At 36.8% G+C, this 19,153-nt stretch overlaps 1 protein-coding gene across 2 annotated transcripts; it reads left to right on the top strand.

The window, feature by feature from the left end:
• Positions 1–251: 251 nt before the first annotated feature.
• Positions 252–17,294, top strand: LOC139150972 (intraflagellar transport protein 56-like). 2 transcript variants are annotated; one of them, XR_011556315.1, is made up of 17 exons: positions 295–504; positions 1,215–1,352; positions 3,525–3,732; positions 6,535–6,584; positions 7,015–7,160; positions 7,771–7,942; positions 8,453–8,527; positions 9,688–9,790; positions 10,248–10,357; positions 10,667–10,730; positions 11,105–11,193; positions 12,097–12,180; positions 14,141–14,210; positions 14,677–14,783; positions 15,294–15,427; positions 15,813–16,951; positions 16,982–17,294. XR_011556315.1 is itself a non-coding variant. In XM_070723461.1 (16 exons), the coding sequence occupies exons 1-16, from the start codon at positions 502–504 to the stop codon at positions 15,925–15,927; spliced, it is 1,668 nt and encodes a 555-aa protein (XP_070579562.1). In that variant the 5' UTR covers positions 252–501; the 3' UTR covers positions 15,928–17,294. The 2 variants fall into 2 exon arrangements, 1 of the variants encoding a protein (XP_070579562.1); XM_070723461.1 differs by having other exon boundaries at positions 252–504; positions 15,813–17,294.
• Positions 17,295–19,153: the final 1,859 nt, after the last annotated feature.

Genomic DNA, 19,153 nt, shown 5'->3' with positions numbered 1-19,153 from the left:
ATCGCATGGCCCAAGTAGCTCGCGTTACGTTCGTTCCAGCTCCCAGTTTTTTGAGCCAAAATAATGGCTTAGCTCAATGAACTAATACTATTATATGAAACCGGGATGTTACAGAGCCAGGTAGCGCATGTCGGCGTAATTCGATTGTACAAGAAGGGGTCGGAACACTTCGTACCAATACCTTGTCCCGATCCCGGTTGTTCTTGGTGGTTCTTAGCTATAGCGTTGCGTTAGCACAGCGCAGCCAGCGGTAGAGAGGGGTCAGGGGAACCAGAAAACAACAACGCTTGCGCACTTGTTTACTTGAAAACGAGGCAAATTCCAGCAAGAAGGTGATCAGCGCTGGCAGCAGTCAGCAGCTACTCTTGAACATAACTGAAACGTTACCCCAACTCATTGCCAATATTTCTCGCTAGGTTTGATGCTGCGCTATTAAGTCCAAAGCCTCGTTACCTAGGTGTCACTCTAATATAAACCCGCATCTTAAAAGTCTCTGCGAAGATGGTAAGTTTTGTCGTCCGTTACTGATTATGTGATGTCTGACTTGGTTTCCATGAATGTGGCGTTCATGGTAACACAACTTTGTAGTTCTGGCTTAGTTGATGTGATGCAGATTGCCAAGTCATCTTGACGGTCATTGTTTGACTGGAAAGTCACCCCAGATGTCCAAATATGAGTTGTTAATGTGGATTGAAGGGGACGAACGTGCTCGTCACGTTGCGAACATGTCATGTCGTCGGTCCAATATACACTGGTGCCAGTGTCAAAAACTCGTAGAAATAGATCAGCACTTCAAGCATTTTCTTCATCGTTTCATCTCACAGAATCCCAGCTAGTCCAGTCAAATTTTACGTTTAATGATGGAAGTGGATATAAAGAAATTCCTAAGAATTCACATAATGTTTCTGCGAAGGCTACGCGAACTTTTACTGTTGGGAACTTTTGCAGGCATCCACTCCAGTATCATCTGCGGTTTATTTCTCAACTCTTGAACTGTACCTCTTTGGTTTTTTTTGGTTTTTTTTTTTTAATGCAGAAAACATTACATCGAAATGTTTTAGCCACCAGTATTTTACAGGAAGTCCTTGATGGTGAAATTTTCAGTAATACTTAAATTAAATGTTGTGCCTTTACAAGTCTCGAACCTCCGTGCCCATTACTGTCCAATATTTCCATGTGGAAACCATACAAAGTTTTATGATTTGCTTTTTCAGATGCTCTCAAGGCAAAAGCCGGCCACAGGGCCTGGCGCACAAGCTCCAACCAAAGAAAAGGCAAAGAAAAAGAAGATACCCAAACTTGATGACTTCTTGGAAGCAAGAGACTATACTGGAGCAATCACGTTGCTAGAGGTAAATGTATAGGTGACGAGAAAGACAGATCATAGTGTGTACCAGTGTGCTCTGTAAGCCAATGTGATTGGGTAGTGATGTACTAATTTGTCAATTTTAGTGGCTGCTTTTATCCCCTGTTCCCTTATCCCCGTGCATGTGTGGACCATTCAACTTGGTTTCTGTTCATCAAACAGCCCAGATATCTACCAGAACCTGAAGCCACTTTCTGTTTTCTTGTGTGGTATATAATTTTTGGGTTGCATCTCATCATACTATAATAGCCTTGGGTGTCCTATAGGCTGTATATCTGTATATATAATTCAAGGCTTTCATATTTGATGTAAAAAATATCATTTTTGTTGCTTGGTAACCAGAATGTGCAACTTTGTAAAGTTAGCATTTAAAACTGTTTGTCATATGGATTTCTTTAGATGTCAATTTGGGTCATGGTTTGAATTGCATGTTTTCCTTGCATTCTTTTTACCCTCAGTCAGAAAAATGCTGACATTTCAGCTAATAAGTATTATATCCAGTCAAACTGTCAACAAATGCCTGCCGCACAAGTACGTCCAATGACTGACAATGTATCAGTCATAATGTAAAGAATCCATAGTCATGGCCCAATGCATGACCAGATTTTCACCTGTTTTAAATATTTTATCACTTCTTAGAGTATAACACATACCATATAGAATAGAAATTAAACATTCCTTTATATATTACTATATGTACTACAGTAAAAATAGTTTTGATTTTCAGACGAGGGTCAAATTCGGCAACAGAACTGAATCAGCAGCTATAGCCACTGATCTAATCCCGGTGAAACATGTGCGGGGATGAGATCAGCTTTGGGATAAAAACAGCACTGCACTGGGCTATTCGGGCTATTTGTTTTTTTGCTGAGACTAAAATAACTAATATAATGTACACTCAGCACATTAAAGCATGGTTTGTTCAAGGCCAAAGAGCTACATCGCTGTTTATTACTTGACATCAAAATATCTTGTGACTTTCTTACATATTCCTTGAAGCCTACCCATTAAATGAGATAGCCTTTTACTACATTGCAACAACATCCATTTGTAATAGAATGGGTAATTATATAAATGTAACAGTCTCACTTCATTTCCTAAAAAGTGGTCATATTACAAAGAAAACAGAGATTAAAACATACCGGGACATGTTGAGAATAATAGAACCTCACACCCCCAAGTACCTGAGATCAGATTTCTCACACGTGTTGGGGATATTTTGTCACACACTCACCTGCGGCTCGTGTGAGACAAAATATCCCCAACGAGTGTGAGAAATATGATCCCAGGTCCTTGAAGTGTGAAATTCTTTTTCTCACATGACCACAAAATGCGTTAAATTCACACTGGAAACATAGAATGTTTACCTGTATCAGCGACTATCCTACTTCATGACAATCTAAGCTTAGTATTCCATGTCACTAACACAAACTCCGTGGCGAGTTCCACTGCCGATACTTCAACTTCTCCTACAGAAGAGATGTCCAACAAAAATTTGCCATATGTTCCAAGTGTTCTATGTCCACCAGTTATTTGGAAAATTCGGCCTTTTTTGTGATTCTGTAACCAATCACGTACAGCATGATCTAAAATTTTGACAATGCTGTCGTCTGCCCCCGTACTCTTAGCTGCTTACTTTGTAGTTCCGGTCCATGTGTTACTCATCGTGCCATTGGATAATATTTTGCGCCTATAACGAAAGGCTGTTTACCATCCGATCACAGCTCGTGTAATATATACTGCAGAGCCTGGGAAGGTTTCTGAGAGTGTGGGATCGACTTTTCCCACACTGTCGATCCCACACTCCCAGCGTCCAGGAATGAGAGAACATCAGAGCCAATGCCCATGTCATCCACAGTGTCCACCTGTAGATTTTCTTTTGGCAGACTTGCATGGAGATGACTACATTTGAATGGAGCACCTGGTTATCCTGTTCAAAATTGCACATGCAGTTCCTACTTGAGATTAGTGATACATAAATAATGTCCTCTTACAGTAAGAAAAGAAAAAGTATGAAAAGAAAGAAAGTTAGAAAGAAAAAAATATGAGCTAAAAGTTGTTGGCCTTCAACTCAAAGGTGTAATTTATATTTGGTAATTGAAGTGGGTGTGTGTCACACTCAGTGATAACAAGATCAATGGATATCTTTCACACACAGTTCACCCGAAGTAGTGGTAAAAGCAATGAAGAGACAGACATGTGGATTGCCTATTGTGCATTTCATCTTGGGGACCATAAGAAAAGCATGGAGGAGTACGAAAGGTTGACAAAGAATGAAGCCTGCCACCCTGACCTCTGGGTCAATCTTGGATGCTGTTATTTCTTCTTAGGAATGTACCCAGAAGCTGATCAAGTCACACAAAAAGGTTTGTGGTCAGCCCTATCTTTATTCCGAACAGTGTTATATGTTATAGCCAAAGCAAGTTACTATATACCTTTGGGCAGGTGACCATTTGCCTGACTTCAAAGGCAAATGGTCTCAGGGGTATATAGTCCCTCTAGGCTATAATGTTTGTACTACATGCAACCCCTAAATTATTTTTATACCAATGTTTTTTGATATGCAAATGACAATCATGCGTGATTGCCATGATAATTATAAACGAAACTCTGTAAGAAAATAAGACAATTTCATCATTGAGTGGAGTAAGAATACATTTCAATCACTTATGCGTTTCATTGATTTTTCTTACACAATTTTGTCAAAATTGGATTGCCTATATAAAACATGCAATTTGATCCATTTTAAATCCTCAAGTTATCAAGTTGAAGGTCGTTCCAGTTTGTTTTGGGTCAAATGATGACTATCAGTGTTCTCCACAAGGGGTTTTTGACGGGCGGTGCGCCCGGCTTCTTTTTGTCGCCGCCCACCTTTAATCTCGCCCGCCCACCTTTAATCTCGCCCGCCCACCTTTGTTTTCTGTCGCCTAAACTGTTTTCACAGTCAGTTGTCCGAACAATATCTGAAAGCCTATTGAATAAAAATGACAGCAACTGACAACGTCGTGTAATAAAGAGGGGCCGTTCACACATCTGTCGGTTTGTTTTGCGACTGCATGCAATCCTCAATGTTCTCCCCAGGCCGTTTAACAGGATTGGCCCCGATCCTTTATTTTTTTCGCTCGATCCTGTTTCATATCCGCCGATACTCTTTAGTAAATGTGGTTGAACACCTATTGTTTCTCAGCGGCGGTTTTGTCACGCTTTTATTTCAGCAAGCTTTTCAAGTGTGAAACGGCCGTAGTGCCGATGAACACTGGCTAAGACTTCAATTCAAAAAGCTTGAAATGTGTTAAGCTGCCGACCGTACCGTACAGACACCGTCCATTTCATACAACGGACACGGTACAAGGCTCGGTGTTGCATTTTTGCCAGCGGACACTCAGTCAAAGCATCTATGCTATAGTCAACTGCCATTGCCGCCAATGTCTCGTACTTGTAAGGATCCGAAGGTCAGGAAAAGTGATTTCGATCAGATCTGGCTAAAATCGTACGATTGGTTGAGACAAATATCAGATGCAAAAAAGTATGGTACTTCGCGTGTTCAGGTCGTTGCGTATCCGAGCCAAGTTAGCCATTTTGAGATCCGTGTACGTCCACATGACATGGAAGCCATGTGTGTCACTTCCTGTCATGCATTCGTAACTTGTATGGATTCATTCGATTGACTTTGAGAAGCAGTTGCGTTTGATCAAGTTTCAAAATCCGTGACCGTTTTAAAATATCAAAGGCACAATGAAATGAAGTAAAAAGGAACTGCACGAGCTAAAATCATCATTCGTGTGATCATCCGAATACAGCAGCTATGTACATACGGTTCTGTACTGTATAGTTCAAAGGTCGCGTGTGATCGAGATCAAGTGCGCCAGCGTGCTACTCAAACATGCATGGCAGCTTACGCCGCGCAGTTCTCGAAGTTTTGTACGTTTGCCGAACTAAGAGTCGATGAAATTTCAAATCTTTCTCTTGGAAATACTTTGTATCATTTTTTTTCGGGCCTCCCTTTGTTATGAATTGAGTTTGAAAGTCAACGTATGTTTCTCTGCAGGCATGCTCCGCGCCGCTGACTCCGCATTGTACTTAGTGCATTATTCAGTCCCGTATCAACTTGTCATGGACGTAAAAAAAAGAAGTTCATGGCTTTACCAATCCGGCTACAGATAAACATATAGTAACAGAGGGTCACATGAAAACGTGCCACCATTTGCCACCGATTATTTCGAACACTGATTACTTCTCATGTAGGCCTACTTTTGAATTTTCATGTTGGTATTGTGCAATATATTTACTAAATTGTGTATTGTATGTATTAGTTCAATGTGGTTTTTTTTCACTTTTGATGTTTTATTATTTATTTAAAGTAAATAAACAGGATTTAAATGTAAAAATAAATTGTATAGCTTGCCATTAATCACTGCTGAATGGAGAAAAATATTGAGAATGTCAGAAGTATATCTCATCACTGGAATGCCTTGTGAATAGCCCTGGTGATATGTAAATTGTATGCAAGTATTATGCAAATAAATATGCTAATTAGCCGTCCGCCTTTAATTTTCATTTGTGGAGAACACTTAGTCTATTCATCATCAACAGGTAACCATTGAATCCTTTAGGGCCTGCGATGTTCTACACATGATGCATACAGTATAATTACTCCTCTGACTTACAGAATCAAGCATGTTTCACTGTTCTCCTGTTGTCACTTGATTTTTTCAAGTATTAGATAACCTTACTGAGTGGCTTTGACAACTTATTGAAGTTCGCGTCATTTTACTTTTGCCGTGGACCTTCTCAAGAATGGAGGGTGTGATCGTTTTCACTTTCATATGAGTGTTTTGATCGTAGTTCATCACTTTTACACTCTTAGAAACAATTGTACTGAAACAACCAACCACAGCAGCTGGTTCAGTTTGAGGTGATCTAATATGTACCTAGTGTTCTTTGTGCACACATTGTTAAGGTTGCACCTTACCTTTACCCGAGTAAATAGAATATTAAAAATAGGTTTTATAATAATACTTTTGTCAATTTTAAATGGTTGGAGTGTTTGCTAGGACCTTGGAAGATCATGCATTGGTTCCAGGACTTTGCAAATCTTACTAATTGATACATCTGTTGGGTGATACAAAGTTCAAATGAAAATATGTTTTGTTTGCTCTTTCCAACAGGTCCAAAGAGTGGTTTACAAAACAGACTGCTATTTCATCTTTCACAAAAGGTAAGCCTATGACTTCTAAGTAGATATCATAGATAGACATGACAAAGCATAGGCGACCTTTTCTGAAAATCAAATATTTTAAAACAAAGGTGTGACTGTAAATGAAAGAGAAATCTCAATTTTATTGAAGGGTATGATCAGCAAACAGTTGAACTTAGAAATACTGATTCATCCTTAATGGAAGACCAGTATTCAAAGCCTTTGAGTGCCACATTCTGTTAGATGTACATGTATGGTACTTGAACTTTAGGAAACGTAAAGTTTCCATACTATTGGTACCTTTTGAACTTTTAATCTAAAGTATATTCTGAAGAAGTAAATTATTTCTTCAGAATATTTGCATAGGAAATATAGAACACATTTGTACACATAGCTGACAAATTGCAGGCGCCATAAATATTACATGTCAACTTCTCTGATCTCATTTCAGTTCAATGATGAGAAAAGACTGATGGGATACCATCAGAGTCTTCAAGACGTTATTGAAGATCAGCTGAGTTTAGCGTCAATACACTACCTTAGAAGTCACTATCAAGAAGCCATAGATATTTACAAGAGAATTTTACTTGACAACAGGTGTGTACATTGCATTTCCACAGTGATTAAAGTTGCTTTCTGTAATTCAACCTTGTAAAAAACTGTGAATGAGGGGTTGCCAAATATTAATTTTTCTGACATACTTTTTCAGTAGAAAATCTTATGATGAAAGTAACGTTTTTTCAGAATGTTTTGATGTATCCAGTATATGCTGGTACTTGTTGACAGGTCGTACTGATATTTATTTATAGTTTGAATTTCTGTATTTGGTATTGGAAATAATATTGCAAAGGGAGGATATAAAACTTTCTTGGTTTTGGTTTTTTAAAGGTACCTATATAAATAGTCCCTATATTACCATCCAAAATTCATTTCTATAAATGTTTTACTTTATACTTTTGTTGTGATGCATTCTAACTGGATTACTGTGTCCACAGTTGGTATACCTACTTGCATACACAATGATGGTGTGTACATGAATTAATTACCACTTCTGTAAAGATCCCAAGAAAGGTTTAACCAATGCCGAATACTGGGCTAGCAGCATACCCAACTACTGTACAGAAACATAATATTTTAACAATATTGATGACAAAGTCACACTTAAATACTACAACAAAAGTAACATATTTCTTCATTTAAATTGCAGGGATTACCTTGCGTTGAATGTGTACGTAGCGTTGTGTTATTACAAGTTAGATTACTATGATGTATCACAGGAGGTTCTAGCGGTGTATCTCCAACACTACCCAGACAGTGCTATAGCCATCAATCTCAAAGCATGCAATCACTTCAGGTTGTATAATGGCAAGGCAGCAGAGGTGAGTTTTGTACAAATCATGTGACATACAGCTGTTAGCAAATCTAATTGTTCATACAGAACAGTGTGCAGAATTATGACTGTAATGTGTGTAAGACCACCAGATCAATTTTATACTGCCACTGAAACTACCAAATACTAAGTAGATTTGTTCATCTCCAAACCTGCAACTCATTTATCATGGAATTCACAAAATGCTTTCTGTAATTTTAAATGGATTCTAATGAAGACTTGCGTTGGATTGAATAACATTCTGACAGGTATATAGATAACATGGATTCTTTATTCTTGCAAAGTCCACCAAAAAATTGCATCATCACGAATATTTGTTGTTTATGAATGCCAAAGAAGTCATATCAAGTTATAACAAGTTCTATATTAGCATCAGAGAATAATGTTTGAATTTTGATCTGACACATGTATGTCTTCACACTGAAGTTGTGCTTGTGTTGTTACTATCCTACGATTGAAGAAGCTGTTGTATTGATTTGTTTTCTCTCTCTCTGCTTAGGCTGAGTTGAAAAGCCTGCAAGAAATGGCCTCGCCATCATTCGACTTTGCAAATGACCTTATCAAACATAATCTGGTAAGTGTCCTACTCTGAGACACACAAAGAAATCATGAAGCAATCAAACCTGAAATAAATGTCAAAGATATCCGACATGAACATGCACTGGTCAGTGGGCTGATTGAAGTGGAATTTTCTGTAAAGTGACAGTGCAGACAAGCCTGTATGATTCCAGTCAATATCTTCTTAAATTTGTACAGTCCAGCTTGATAAGTGCATCTGGAATTGAAGGATTATTGCCAATAGATACAATATTTTTTAGTAATTGTGCCTTGATTAGCTGTCGGACATTGTGAAAATTTAGGGTTGATCTCAAAGGTATAAGTCACATGCATACTTTATCATCATTTCAGCTCATTCAATCAACCAAAGGTAGGGTACTTTAACCCTTTCACCACCATGGTTTGTCCCAAATCCATTGTTTTCTACGGTGAAGTTGGACCTGTATACAGGGAACTGGGGGTGAAAGGGTTAAAGAGATCAGGTGTTTATGTTAATCTAGAGCTAAACATAGCAAACATAAATCCATGATGGTTCTTGTCATCAGCTTGACCAGTCTGATAAGTGCATCTGGAATTGAAGGATTATTGCCAATAGATACAATATTTCTTAGTAATTGTGCCTTGATTAGCTGTCGGACATTGTGAAAATTTAGGGTTGATCTCAAAGGTATAAGTCACATGCATACTTTATCATCATTTCAGCTCATTCAATCAACCAAAGGTAGGGTACTTTAACCCTTTCACCACCATGGTTTGTCCCAAATCCATTGTTTTCTACGGTGAAGTTGGACCTGTATACAGGGAACTGGGGGTGAAAGGGTTAAAGAGATCAGGTGTTTATGTTAATCTAGAGCTAAACATAGCAAACATAAATCCATGATGGTTCTTATCATCAGCTTGACCAGTGTTCTCAGAAGGAGAAAGTCTGCTCACTGGTTTTCATCAGACTTCAATTCTAACCAGTTGATATCAGTTCTTCCTAGAAACACCTGGTAAAGGGCATGTATGTCATCATGAAAATGTTCCGCATGCACACTGCAATATTACCATGTTGAAGACCGTAAAAGTAAGATGTGTAAATGGTAATGTTTGCCACACTAGATGGGTAGTTCAGGAAACCTTTGTAGTGAGTTTTGATATCTGAATGAAATTTTGTCAAACATTGGCATTCTGTAGGTTGTGTTCCGTGGGGGAGAAGGGGCTTTACAAGTTCTGCCACCGCTCATCGATGTCATTCCAGAAGCAAGACTTAATCTTGTTATCTACTATCTTAAACAAGGTCAGTTTTCCACCGTTCACCCGCCGACAGTCTTGATCCCTCAGAAAATTTGACTGAGTAACTTCATTTCTGTTGATCTAACTATCAATTTCCAAGTTCAAAATACATTAAATTTGTAGATAAATTCATCATTTATTTTTTAGAGTATCATTTCCATATTTTTCAAACATGTTACAAAAAGATTTAAGTCCCTGAGAATATTAAAATAAATGTGTTCTTGGGGTTAACAAAGTCATCCAGCATGTAATGTAATTGCTCAAGGATGTAGTTTGAAAATAAAGTTACAAGTCCTGAAATCTTACCCAAGGGTCTTTGATTCATCCTTTACTCTGGTAAAATTCAATTTTCTGTTGTCCACTGGACAAATAAAGGCAAGTTGTTGTCTGCCACGTTCAGCCATGGTCATAGTGTCCCATAATTCCAAATGTTGAATTTTATTTGTTGATTTGATTGACAGATGATGTACAGGAAGCTTACAATTTGATCAAAGACTTGGAACCGACGACGCCTCAGGAATACATTCTAAAAGGTGTTGTCAACGCAGCTTTGGGACAGGAACAAGGATCAGTAAGTTGGAAATAAAACAATTATCTCTGTCAACTTCACTGAGAAGATTACTATAGTTCATCACATAGTTACCAAAAACACTGAATTAAACAGAATAGAAAATTAAATGAAAATGTAAATGTGTGCATCAGAATTTTGTAATTTATCTAATTAATGTTCAAAACGACACATAATTTTATTCATCATCTCAAGTTGAAAGCTTTACTGTAAATGCCATCCTAATTCAGGTAATTGAACAACTCATGGTATGTTATCATTGGATAATTTGCTATATTCTGCATTATGATTTTGATTTTGATCTGTTTCCAGAGGGAACACCTGAAGATTGCTCAGCAATATTTCCAATTGGTCGGTGGCTCAGCAAGCGAATGCGGTAGGTGTTTTGCTTTTGTCTTTTCAAAAGCCACTGAATGTTTGCTTCAAGAAATTTATCATTAACCCTTTCACCACCATGGTTTAGGCCAAACCAATTGTTAGCAATGGTGACTGTGGACCTGTTTACACGAAATTGGGGGTGAACAGGTTAAGATACCCACATCACAGAGTTCCAGTACTCACTCACTCAGAGAACCAAGAAACAATAACAAACATTTGATATCAACCATTCAAAGCATGTTTGAAATACTGAACCACATAAATATCATGGAAAGGACAGTGGTTTAAACTTATTTGTAAATTTATTTATTTGTTTATTTTCTCCTTCCTTTATTTATTCACCTGTTTATTCAATTTTTCATTCATTGTCAGATACAATACCTGGAAGGCAGTGCATGGCATCATGTTTCTTTTTACTGAAACAATTTGAAGATGTTCTGATCTATCTGAATTCTGTCAAGGTACGTAGAACAGAACTCAATGATGAAAGCAATAAATGACTGTAGTATGAAATATTTGAGTTGTACGTATATTGAGAAAGACAATCAAACAATGCTTACAAAATCTGTTTCCCCCAATATGAAATTATCTGGTGTTTATATTTTCTTATTTAATAATTTGATGAGGATAAGTCTTACCAACTTTGGAAAACATGTGTTGGATCATTTATACCCTGCCTTAGTGCTTTGTCCCTCCTGATGTTCATCTGATTGGTTAGTATCTGTCACATGATTTATAAATATTCAGTGATTGGCTAATTTATTAAGACTGATAGTATGTTCAGAGCTTGAATACCGTTTATGTGAGCTTGGGCGATTGATTCCTTATCAAGGAACTATTATTGACCTGGTGATTTGATGAGTTGACTCCTGATCAATGAACTATGATCGACCTTGATTGATTGACCCAGGTGATTTGACTGATTGAGACCTGATCAGTGAACTGTGATTGACCTGGATTGACTTACCCTGGTGATTTGACTGATTGAGACCTGATCAATGAACTGTGATTGACCTGGATTGGTGATTTGACTGATTGAGACCTGATCAATGAACTGTGATTGACCTGGATTGACTGACCCTGGTGATTTGACTGATTGAGACCTGACCAGTGAACTGTGATTGACCTGATGATATGAATGATTAACAACAATGAATGATGCATTATCAACTACAGTAATTTTACAATAATTGATCCCGATGATTTGACCCTGATTGACCTCATTGATTTGACCTTGAATTACATATAATATTCCCTACTATGATTGACCTGATTTTACTTGATTGACCCTGATGAATAAACAATGATTCACCTTCATGTTATGATTAAATATGATCTGATCTATTGACATCTATCTTCCTCAGAGTTATTTTTACAATGATGACCTTTTCAACTTCAATTATGCCCAAGCCAAAGCTAGTGTTGGCAACTACAAAGAAGCAGAGGAGGTAAATAACAAACAAACGGCATTTCAATCACAGTCTCTTATGCTCAGCTCAGCTTCAATGCTGCAACTCTTGCTTTGTTAAAAGTCTGAAATGCCTTTGTACAACTGTTCTCTCTTCTAATGTGTATGGTTTTCTTTTTTCATTCATGCTTTCTATATATGTGTTTTCTGTGATTGTTTTCTGATACATAGAGCTATCTTTACAATGATGATGCATTTAACTTCAACTATGCTCAGGCAAAAGGCTTTACCAGTAACTACAAAGAGGCTGAAGAGGTAAAAGAAACAGGGGGGAATATTTGAATTTTTTCTCTTTCTGAAGTTGTTCAAAGCAGTAAAACCACTGCAGTGGAATCAACAGGTCCTGAAATCTGACCCAGCAGAGGCATATCATTCACGGCTCAGATATCTCCACTTAGTTGATAACTTTGTCGACAACACAAAAATAGATGGATGGTAAAATTGGAAGAAGGATGTGGGTAAACCATATCAAAGGAAGTGAGAATCTTCACTTGACGGACGTGCTATAAGTCGGGTGAAAGATATGCGTGTGGCTCACATTTCAGTTTTAATCATGGAGGGAATAATTCAACTGCACCTTTTCATATGATACAAAAGTTCAAGCGGGAAAAATTGCTGCACCTATTTCGTCAATTCCATACCAAACTTCCTCCCTGGTTTATGAGATTTTTGCACATCTACGTCCATGGTTGTAATTCCATAATTTTAAGATGGTGAAGTGTGGAAGCAACATATATAGATATGAAGACATTATGTACATTTTGAACACGTAATTTACCAAAGTCTATATTTATCTAGTTAGTTAGAGGTCTAGTACCATATATGGTGTAATTTTAGATTGTTAGTATCCCATCCCATATGATTAAGTGGAATGTATCATCATTTTCCAAAAAAATCAAATTTCCATGAAAATTCCCGAATCTGTTCCTTACTCTTTCTTCTCTTGTTGTTAAACCACATTTATGTGTATCCATTTTGTAATTATGTAAATGTGTAATGGTGTAAATTGTTTCAGTGTTGTCACAATGTGGCATGCATAAATATCACTCCATTCAAAATTTCCTTATCTGTAAAGTAAACTAGAGCCGCTGATTGCAGCCTGTGCCTTAGAGGTGTCTAATTTTTGATTTTCTGAAATAGATACTATCATCACAGCTATTAAAAGTAGATACTGCTTTTCAATGGTTGCAATGCCATCAGCACTAAAAGTTGCGGCATGCCAATCTATAGCAACTTGCACCTTGTTCAATTTATCATTGCATACCTGTACACAGCTGTCATTTCATAAAGCAGCAAGACAGCAGTGCAAGCAACTATTGACAAGTTTAGAAACCTGAAACATCGTATTTTCATATTTTTTGCATAACACCACAAAATATAATGTGTATATGTCCATATTGACAGATGATGCCTACTGTGTCAATTTTAGTACTTACAAATCGTTTTTTTTCCACACCAAACTTTGCATCAGTATGTATAGAGTGTGAAGTTTATTATTTTAAATCCTCATTTACAAGATGAGGAAAAAATGTCTCACAACATTAAAATAAATATGTTAATCCTCTAATGTACGGTAGGTTTGAAAAATGCGAAAACCACCTTAACATCCTCATGAGACACTGATTAAATACTTCACATTAAATGAGGTAATAAGTACCAAAATTCACAATATTTTTTCAAGTTTATAGAGTAAAATTCGACGTCCATCATGTCGTTAACATGGTAGATAACTTTTCTGAAAATTAGATTGTCAGGATTCTGTCATAGTTTCCTGTACAGGTACATGTATGTGATACAGTACTGTACAGGTACATGTATGTGATACAGTACTGTACAGGTACATGTATGTGATACAGTACTGTACAGGTACATGTGTGAGATATAATACTGTACACTGCCTTGCAGTTGTTCACACTTTTTGAAACTTGTTTTCATACTAGGTATTCATGTTGATTCAAAACGAGAAGATCAAGAATGACTACACCTATCTCAGTTGGTTGGCTAGATGCTGTGAGTACCGGCAGTTTTTAATCAATTATAAACAAAAAATTTATTGTATCATGTACAAAAGTTGCCACCAAAGTTGATAGAGTTTCACAGAACTTTTTCTTGAAATATGTCAGTTTTGGCTGTGGTCATGGTGAATTTTCACCAACGCCGCACTCAAACTCTCAAGCAAACATTTTAGTTTTACAAACCAGGAAAGCCATGCAAAAACAGAGACTGATAAATTATAAGTTGACAGAGTGATCATTATTTTTCATGACATTCCAAATATATATGACTACCAAATATTACATGCAGATTGAACCAAAGAACGTCAACAGTGAAATGTTGTTGCGGTACACATAATTTTTAATTTTTATACAATAACATGTTGAACCACAACATATGCTAGGACATGTTGAGTAATAACTTGACCAGAAATACAACTGAAAATACATATTACAAAACTGGTAATTATGTGTTTTTTTAGACATAATGAACAGAAAGGCACGTTTGGCCTGGGAACTATACTTGAAGATGGAAACGTCTGGAGAATCATTCAGCTTGCTACAGCTGATAGCAAATGACTGTTATAAGGTGAATTTGATATTACTACGATACTGCTCTTTGTCAGGTTGAAAAAATCACATACAAATTTGGAACTCAAGATAAGCTTAGTCTTTGCTACCACTGTTCAGGTCATCACTGTGTTGGTCAACTATATTCATTGTGAAGTTATACCCTTTAGAGTGGATATTTGTAGTACATGGTAAAGTTCTGCCTACCACTATTCAGGGCAAAGCTTCTAAAGTGGCTAATATGGTTTTAGAAGGATGTATATTTTGAAACTGAAAGAAAACCAACTGAATGCTCAGTGTATTGATCTACATACAGATTGCATGGCGTGCACTCAATAAAAATAGTGTTATGAAAGAGTGTCTTATTCGTGTAAAATTACAACTGGTAGTAATGGGTTAGGTTTATATCAATGTATCGTCATTTTTATGATGAAAAGTAAAAAAGAAAGATTTTAATTTCCTGTCTACTAATTGATAATATCCAGCTGTTATATCCATTACTTTTAACATTGTATTCAACTCTCTGTAGATGGGTCAGTTCTACTATGCTGCCAAGGCCTTTGATGTGTTGGAACGCCTGGATCCCAACCCGGAATACTGGGAAGGAAAAAGGGGAGCATGTGTCGGAATATTCCAACAGATTATTGCTGGACAAGAACCAAGGTAAGGGTTTTTAATTGGTCTTTTACAGAATTTTTGTGTTTGTTGTATTAATGATATCTTCTTGCAAGTGACAGATAAAACGCTGCAAAGATTCTTAGACTGTATTTTAATTCACCCTTTCACCACCATGGTTGAGCCCAATTTCATTGTTTTTCATGGCAAAGTTGGACCTCTATAAAGGGAAATGGGGGTGAGAAGGTTAACATCCACAGTCTTCTCCCTGGTGTTTGTTTATCTGTTTCTTACTTTCATATCTTTGTATACATAACCTTTCATTGCTCCACCCTCACTCTCTTCAATTAATGTGGACAAGGTCTCCTAAACGAATTCTTATATTTTACAACACACTGTTGCTGATTCATGAAATTATTTTTTCAACTCTTAGGGAGACCCTGCGGGATGTGTTACAGATTCTGCGAAATACCAGCAATCCACAGGTGGAATACATCATGAGAACTATGAAGAAATGGGCCAAGGACAATAGAGTACCTATCCAGTAAAACAAAGCATAAAAAGTTAAAATTTGCAGTGCTACAGAGAACAATCCATGGTCAAACTTGCTCAAAGTGATGCAAAGATTCAATGCTTGAAATTCTCTTACTATTGTCAAATATGCTACATTGTTGTACATGCCATCATTGTCCACATGGACGATATCAATGCAAACGTAGTTTTAATATTTTTGTATAATTTATATCTCTACGGACTGCCCATTGTAAATTCTGTGAGTACTATATAGAGATGAATACACTAGTTTGTTTTGTGAAAAAAATGAAACATTTTTAAAGATGACATGTGCTTGTCTCAACATACTTAATCAAGTAGAGATATCCTGATACATGTAGTTTTGCTGTGCAGAAATAATCCAGTGGACACGTAGCTAGTTTCATTTATACCAAAACAAATGTCAAGCACAGTCAAAATTTTATTCATGTCATACTTTGCCAGTGGTAATCTTTCCTGAATAATTCATCAGAACTTGTGGATATGGCCTGTACGTGATTGCTATCAACTGAACAGGAAATGGGTCATTTCTTCTGCACCTGGCTGGTAGCCTTTGTTACAACATACCTCACTAGCAGTTGCTGGTAATCGTCGATTGAATCTTTGCATCATCCATGATGAGTATGCTTCATTTGTTGTCAGCCAATGACGTTTGTGTCCTTATGAAACAAGTTTTCAATCAAGGTCTGTCATCCTACTGCACCAAGTTGTCAACATGAAGAAATGCTATTAGACCAGTCATGTTATGACAGGAGATACATATTTTATAATAATTTTGTCTTGTACTGTGAGATTCATCTTAGGCTACATCATTGGCAGATAGTTTGAACACAGAAAGGTAAAATTTTACATTGCCATCATCAACAGACACCATTTGGTGATCAAGACTTTGCCGTCCAAATACCTTTTTGCAGCACCATATACTTACTCATTGTTGTGTAAATATCAGAAACATTTTCCAAAAAATATATTGTGAGTGATGTAAATAAGTCTGTTTTCGTATTTCTGTTCAAATTTAAGGCATTCATTGGCATTCTTTGCAAATTTAAGGCATTCATCATCAATGATATGTACAGTCTCCAAGCTGTCACAAAGTCAGATGTATTTGATTTTGGAAATCTATAAAAAAGCAAAAAGTGATCTTCAATTTGTTTGTTTGATAAACAATGCTTTTCTCTTCAGTTTATTTTGCAAAACAAAGTATGTACATTTTGTAGTATATCTCATAACAGCACTTATATGTGTTTATGTACAAGTTTTAACAGAAATATTTTTCTGTCTCATGAAGTTTTACATTCTTGCAATACGAGATGTATGAAAAGTTTGTCTTTTGAAATAAATATCTTTTCATTCCTTCACCAAATTGAGTTGTATTCTTTGTAAATCAAGAAGGTAGCTTTGTTGATAGGAATCACTGTTGTTATCAACGTTTGTTATTGAAGCCTTATGATCCGTACACCAGGGGTCAATTAGCCAAGTGAACTCATTTACAATGGATATACATACACTGCTATTCAAAATGCAGGCTGCTCAGGAATGACTTGAAAATGAAGGAAGGAAACAGACAACGGCATTCTTTGCCTCATTGTTAAGTACCTGTAATATCAGTGCAGGTGCAGTTGGTACATTACTGTAACCATGCCAACGCCAATGGTAATCATAGCATTGCTATGTGATTTGTAAATCCATTTACATAGAAGATGTCGGTTCACTGTATTATTGAACATGTTTTGTCATTACTGAGTCTTAACAACCTGTGCATGATATGAAACAAGTCAAGCGACCCATCACTTCTTCCAGTGTCAGCACACTGAAGTCTGATGCAGTCTGTTGTAGATTGAAACGAATGCATTAGATCCCAGCTCACCCTAGATTATACCCTGGTCTCTTGTCTAAATCACACCAATGCATTGGATCCATCGCAGACACTGCTGTCATTGCCACACAGTAGCAGAATTGGTAGGACACAGAAACACCAGTATTTGCAGAATGACTGCGCAAAGTCAGCTGAGCAGATGAAGTACAGTAGACAGAACAGTAATGCACCGAGAGCCAGGTATCCACTCACCAGTCCAACCACAATTGCTACAATGTTAGGCTCTGTCTCCCTGAAATACTCCGGCATTTTTTGACCATCGGTGATCTTTTAATAGAAATGAAAAGATCAGTTGCATCATCTGATTCATAATAGATTCATTCTCTTCAAATTGTTCAGGAAAGAAGCAAAGTTGTCAACCAAGCACCTCTTAATAATGCTTGCTTCACTTGTGTGATCACAATTTGTCAGCCAAAAGCTACTTTTGGCATGAATTAAGTCTTTCAACCAAATGCTGATCACATCTTGTAGCTTTCTTTCGAGAAGTGGCTATTATTTCATAAATTGTCTCCTTTGTTAAACTTGAGACTAGACCCAATACTCCAGGGAACTGGTTTTAAAAAGATATTTCGGTTGACAATTTGACTGTGAAGATAAAAATAAAATGTTTGAAAGAAAATATTCTTACCTTGTATAGTCACGTCTGAGTCAGAGTTTTGCTGTAGTAAATAACGCATACATTGAAATACTCCAAAAGAATTTCAGATTCTGCATCAAATCAGCATGTTGGCATAATCTGCACCCAGTAGCCAAGATGTCCACTACAGTTTACCATTTGCCAAGTGTCCACCTAACCGTGAAGGTAGATACCATTTTACGATAGGAGGAACAGCATTGTTCCCATGAAGTGGCAATAAACTGTATCAATGTTATGCCTTTAATAACATTTCCAGTCATTTCAAGTGAGTTATGTTTATCTTCATGAGGTGTCAGATAATCCATACAGAATAAGCATGAAACAATGATGTTGAAACAAGAATGTTGTGTTTTAAAAAATCGTCCAGTTAACGTCCAATGATTCATTCAATATGATAGCATAGTGAAAGGAATAAACCCTACGATGCCACAGCATCAATATAACTGAAACCAACCTTTGCCATTCGTGTGGCGATTTATTCCATCCTCAGTTTTTAATTTTCTCATAAGGTAGTCTGTTGTTTCAAGTTTTTCAAAACAAGATGAAAGATAATATATGCTTACCAGTGTTTTGAGAACTCATAAACTCTGTTTATTTCTGCATGCTGCAAAAGAGACCTTAAACATTTCATTCAGTTTATCATTTTCTTGTTCAAATATATTTCATATTTTATATTTTCCAAATTCATTGAATAATTTCTATTATGCTC

Source organism: Ptychodera flava, chromosome 15, assembly GCF_041260155.1.
Source record: "Ptychodera flava strain L36383 chromosome 15, AS_Pfla_20210202, whole genome shotgun sequence".
NCBI lineage: Eukaryota > Metazoa > Hemichordata > Enteropneusta > Ptychoderidae > Ptychodera > Ptychodera flava.
This window is presented reverse-complemented; position numbering and strand designations above follow the sequence as displayed.

Coding starts and splice junctions, on each gene's coding strand:
- LOC139150972 (XM_070723461.1), top strand. Junction 11,194..12,096: donor TCTATCTGAATTCTGTCAAG/GTACGTAGAACA, acceptor TATCTTCCTCAG/AGTTATTTTTACAATGATGA. Junction 12,181..14,140: donor ACTACAAAGAAGCAGAGGAG/GTAAATAACAAA, acceptor TTTTCATACTAG/GTATTCATGTTGATTCAAAA.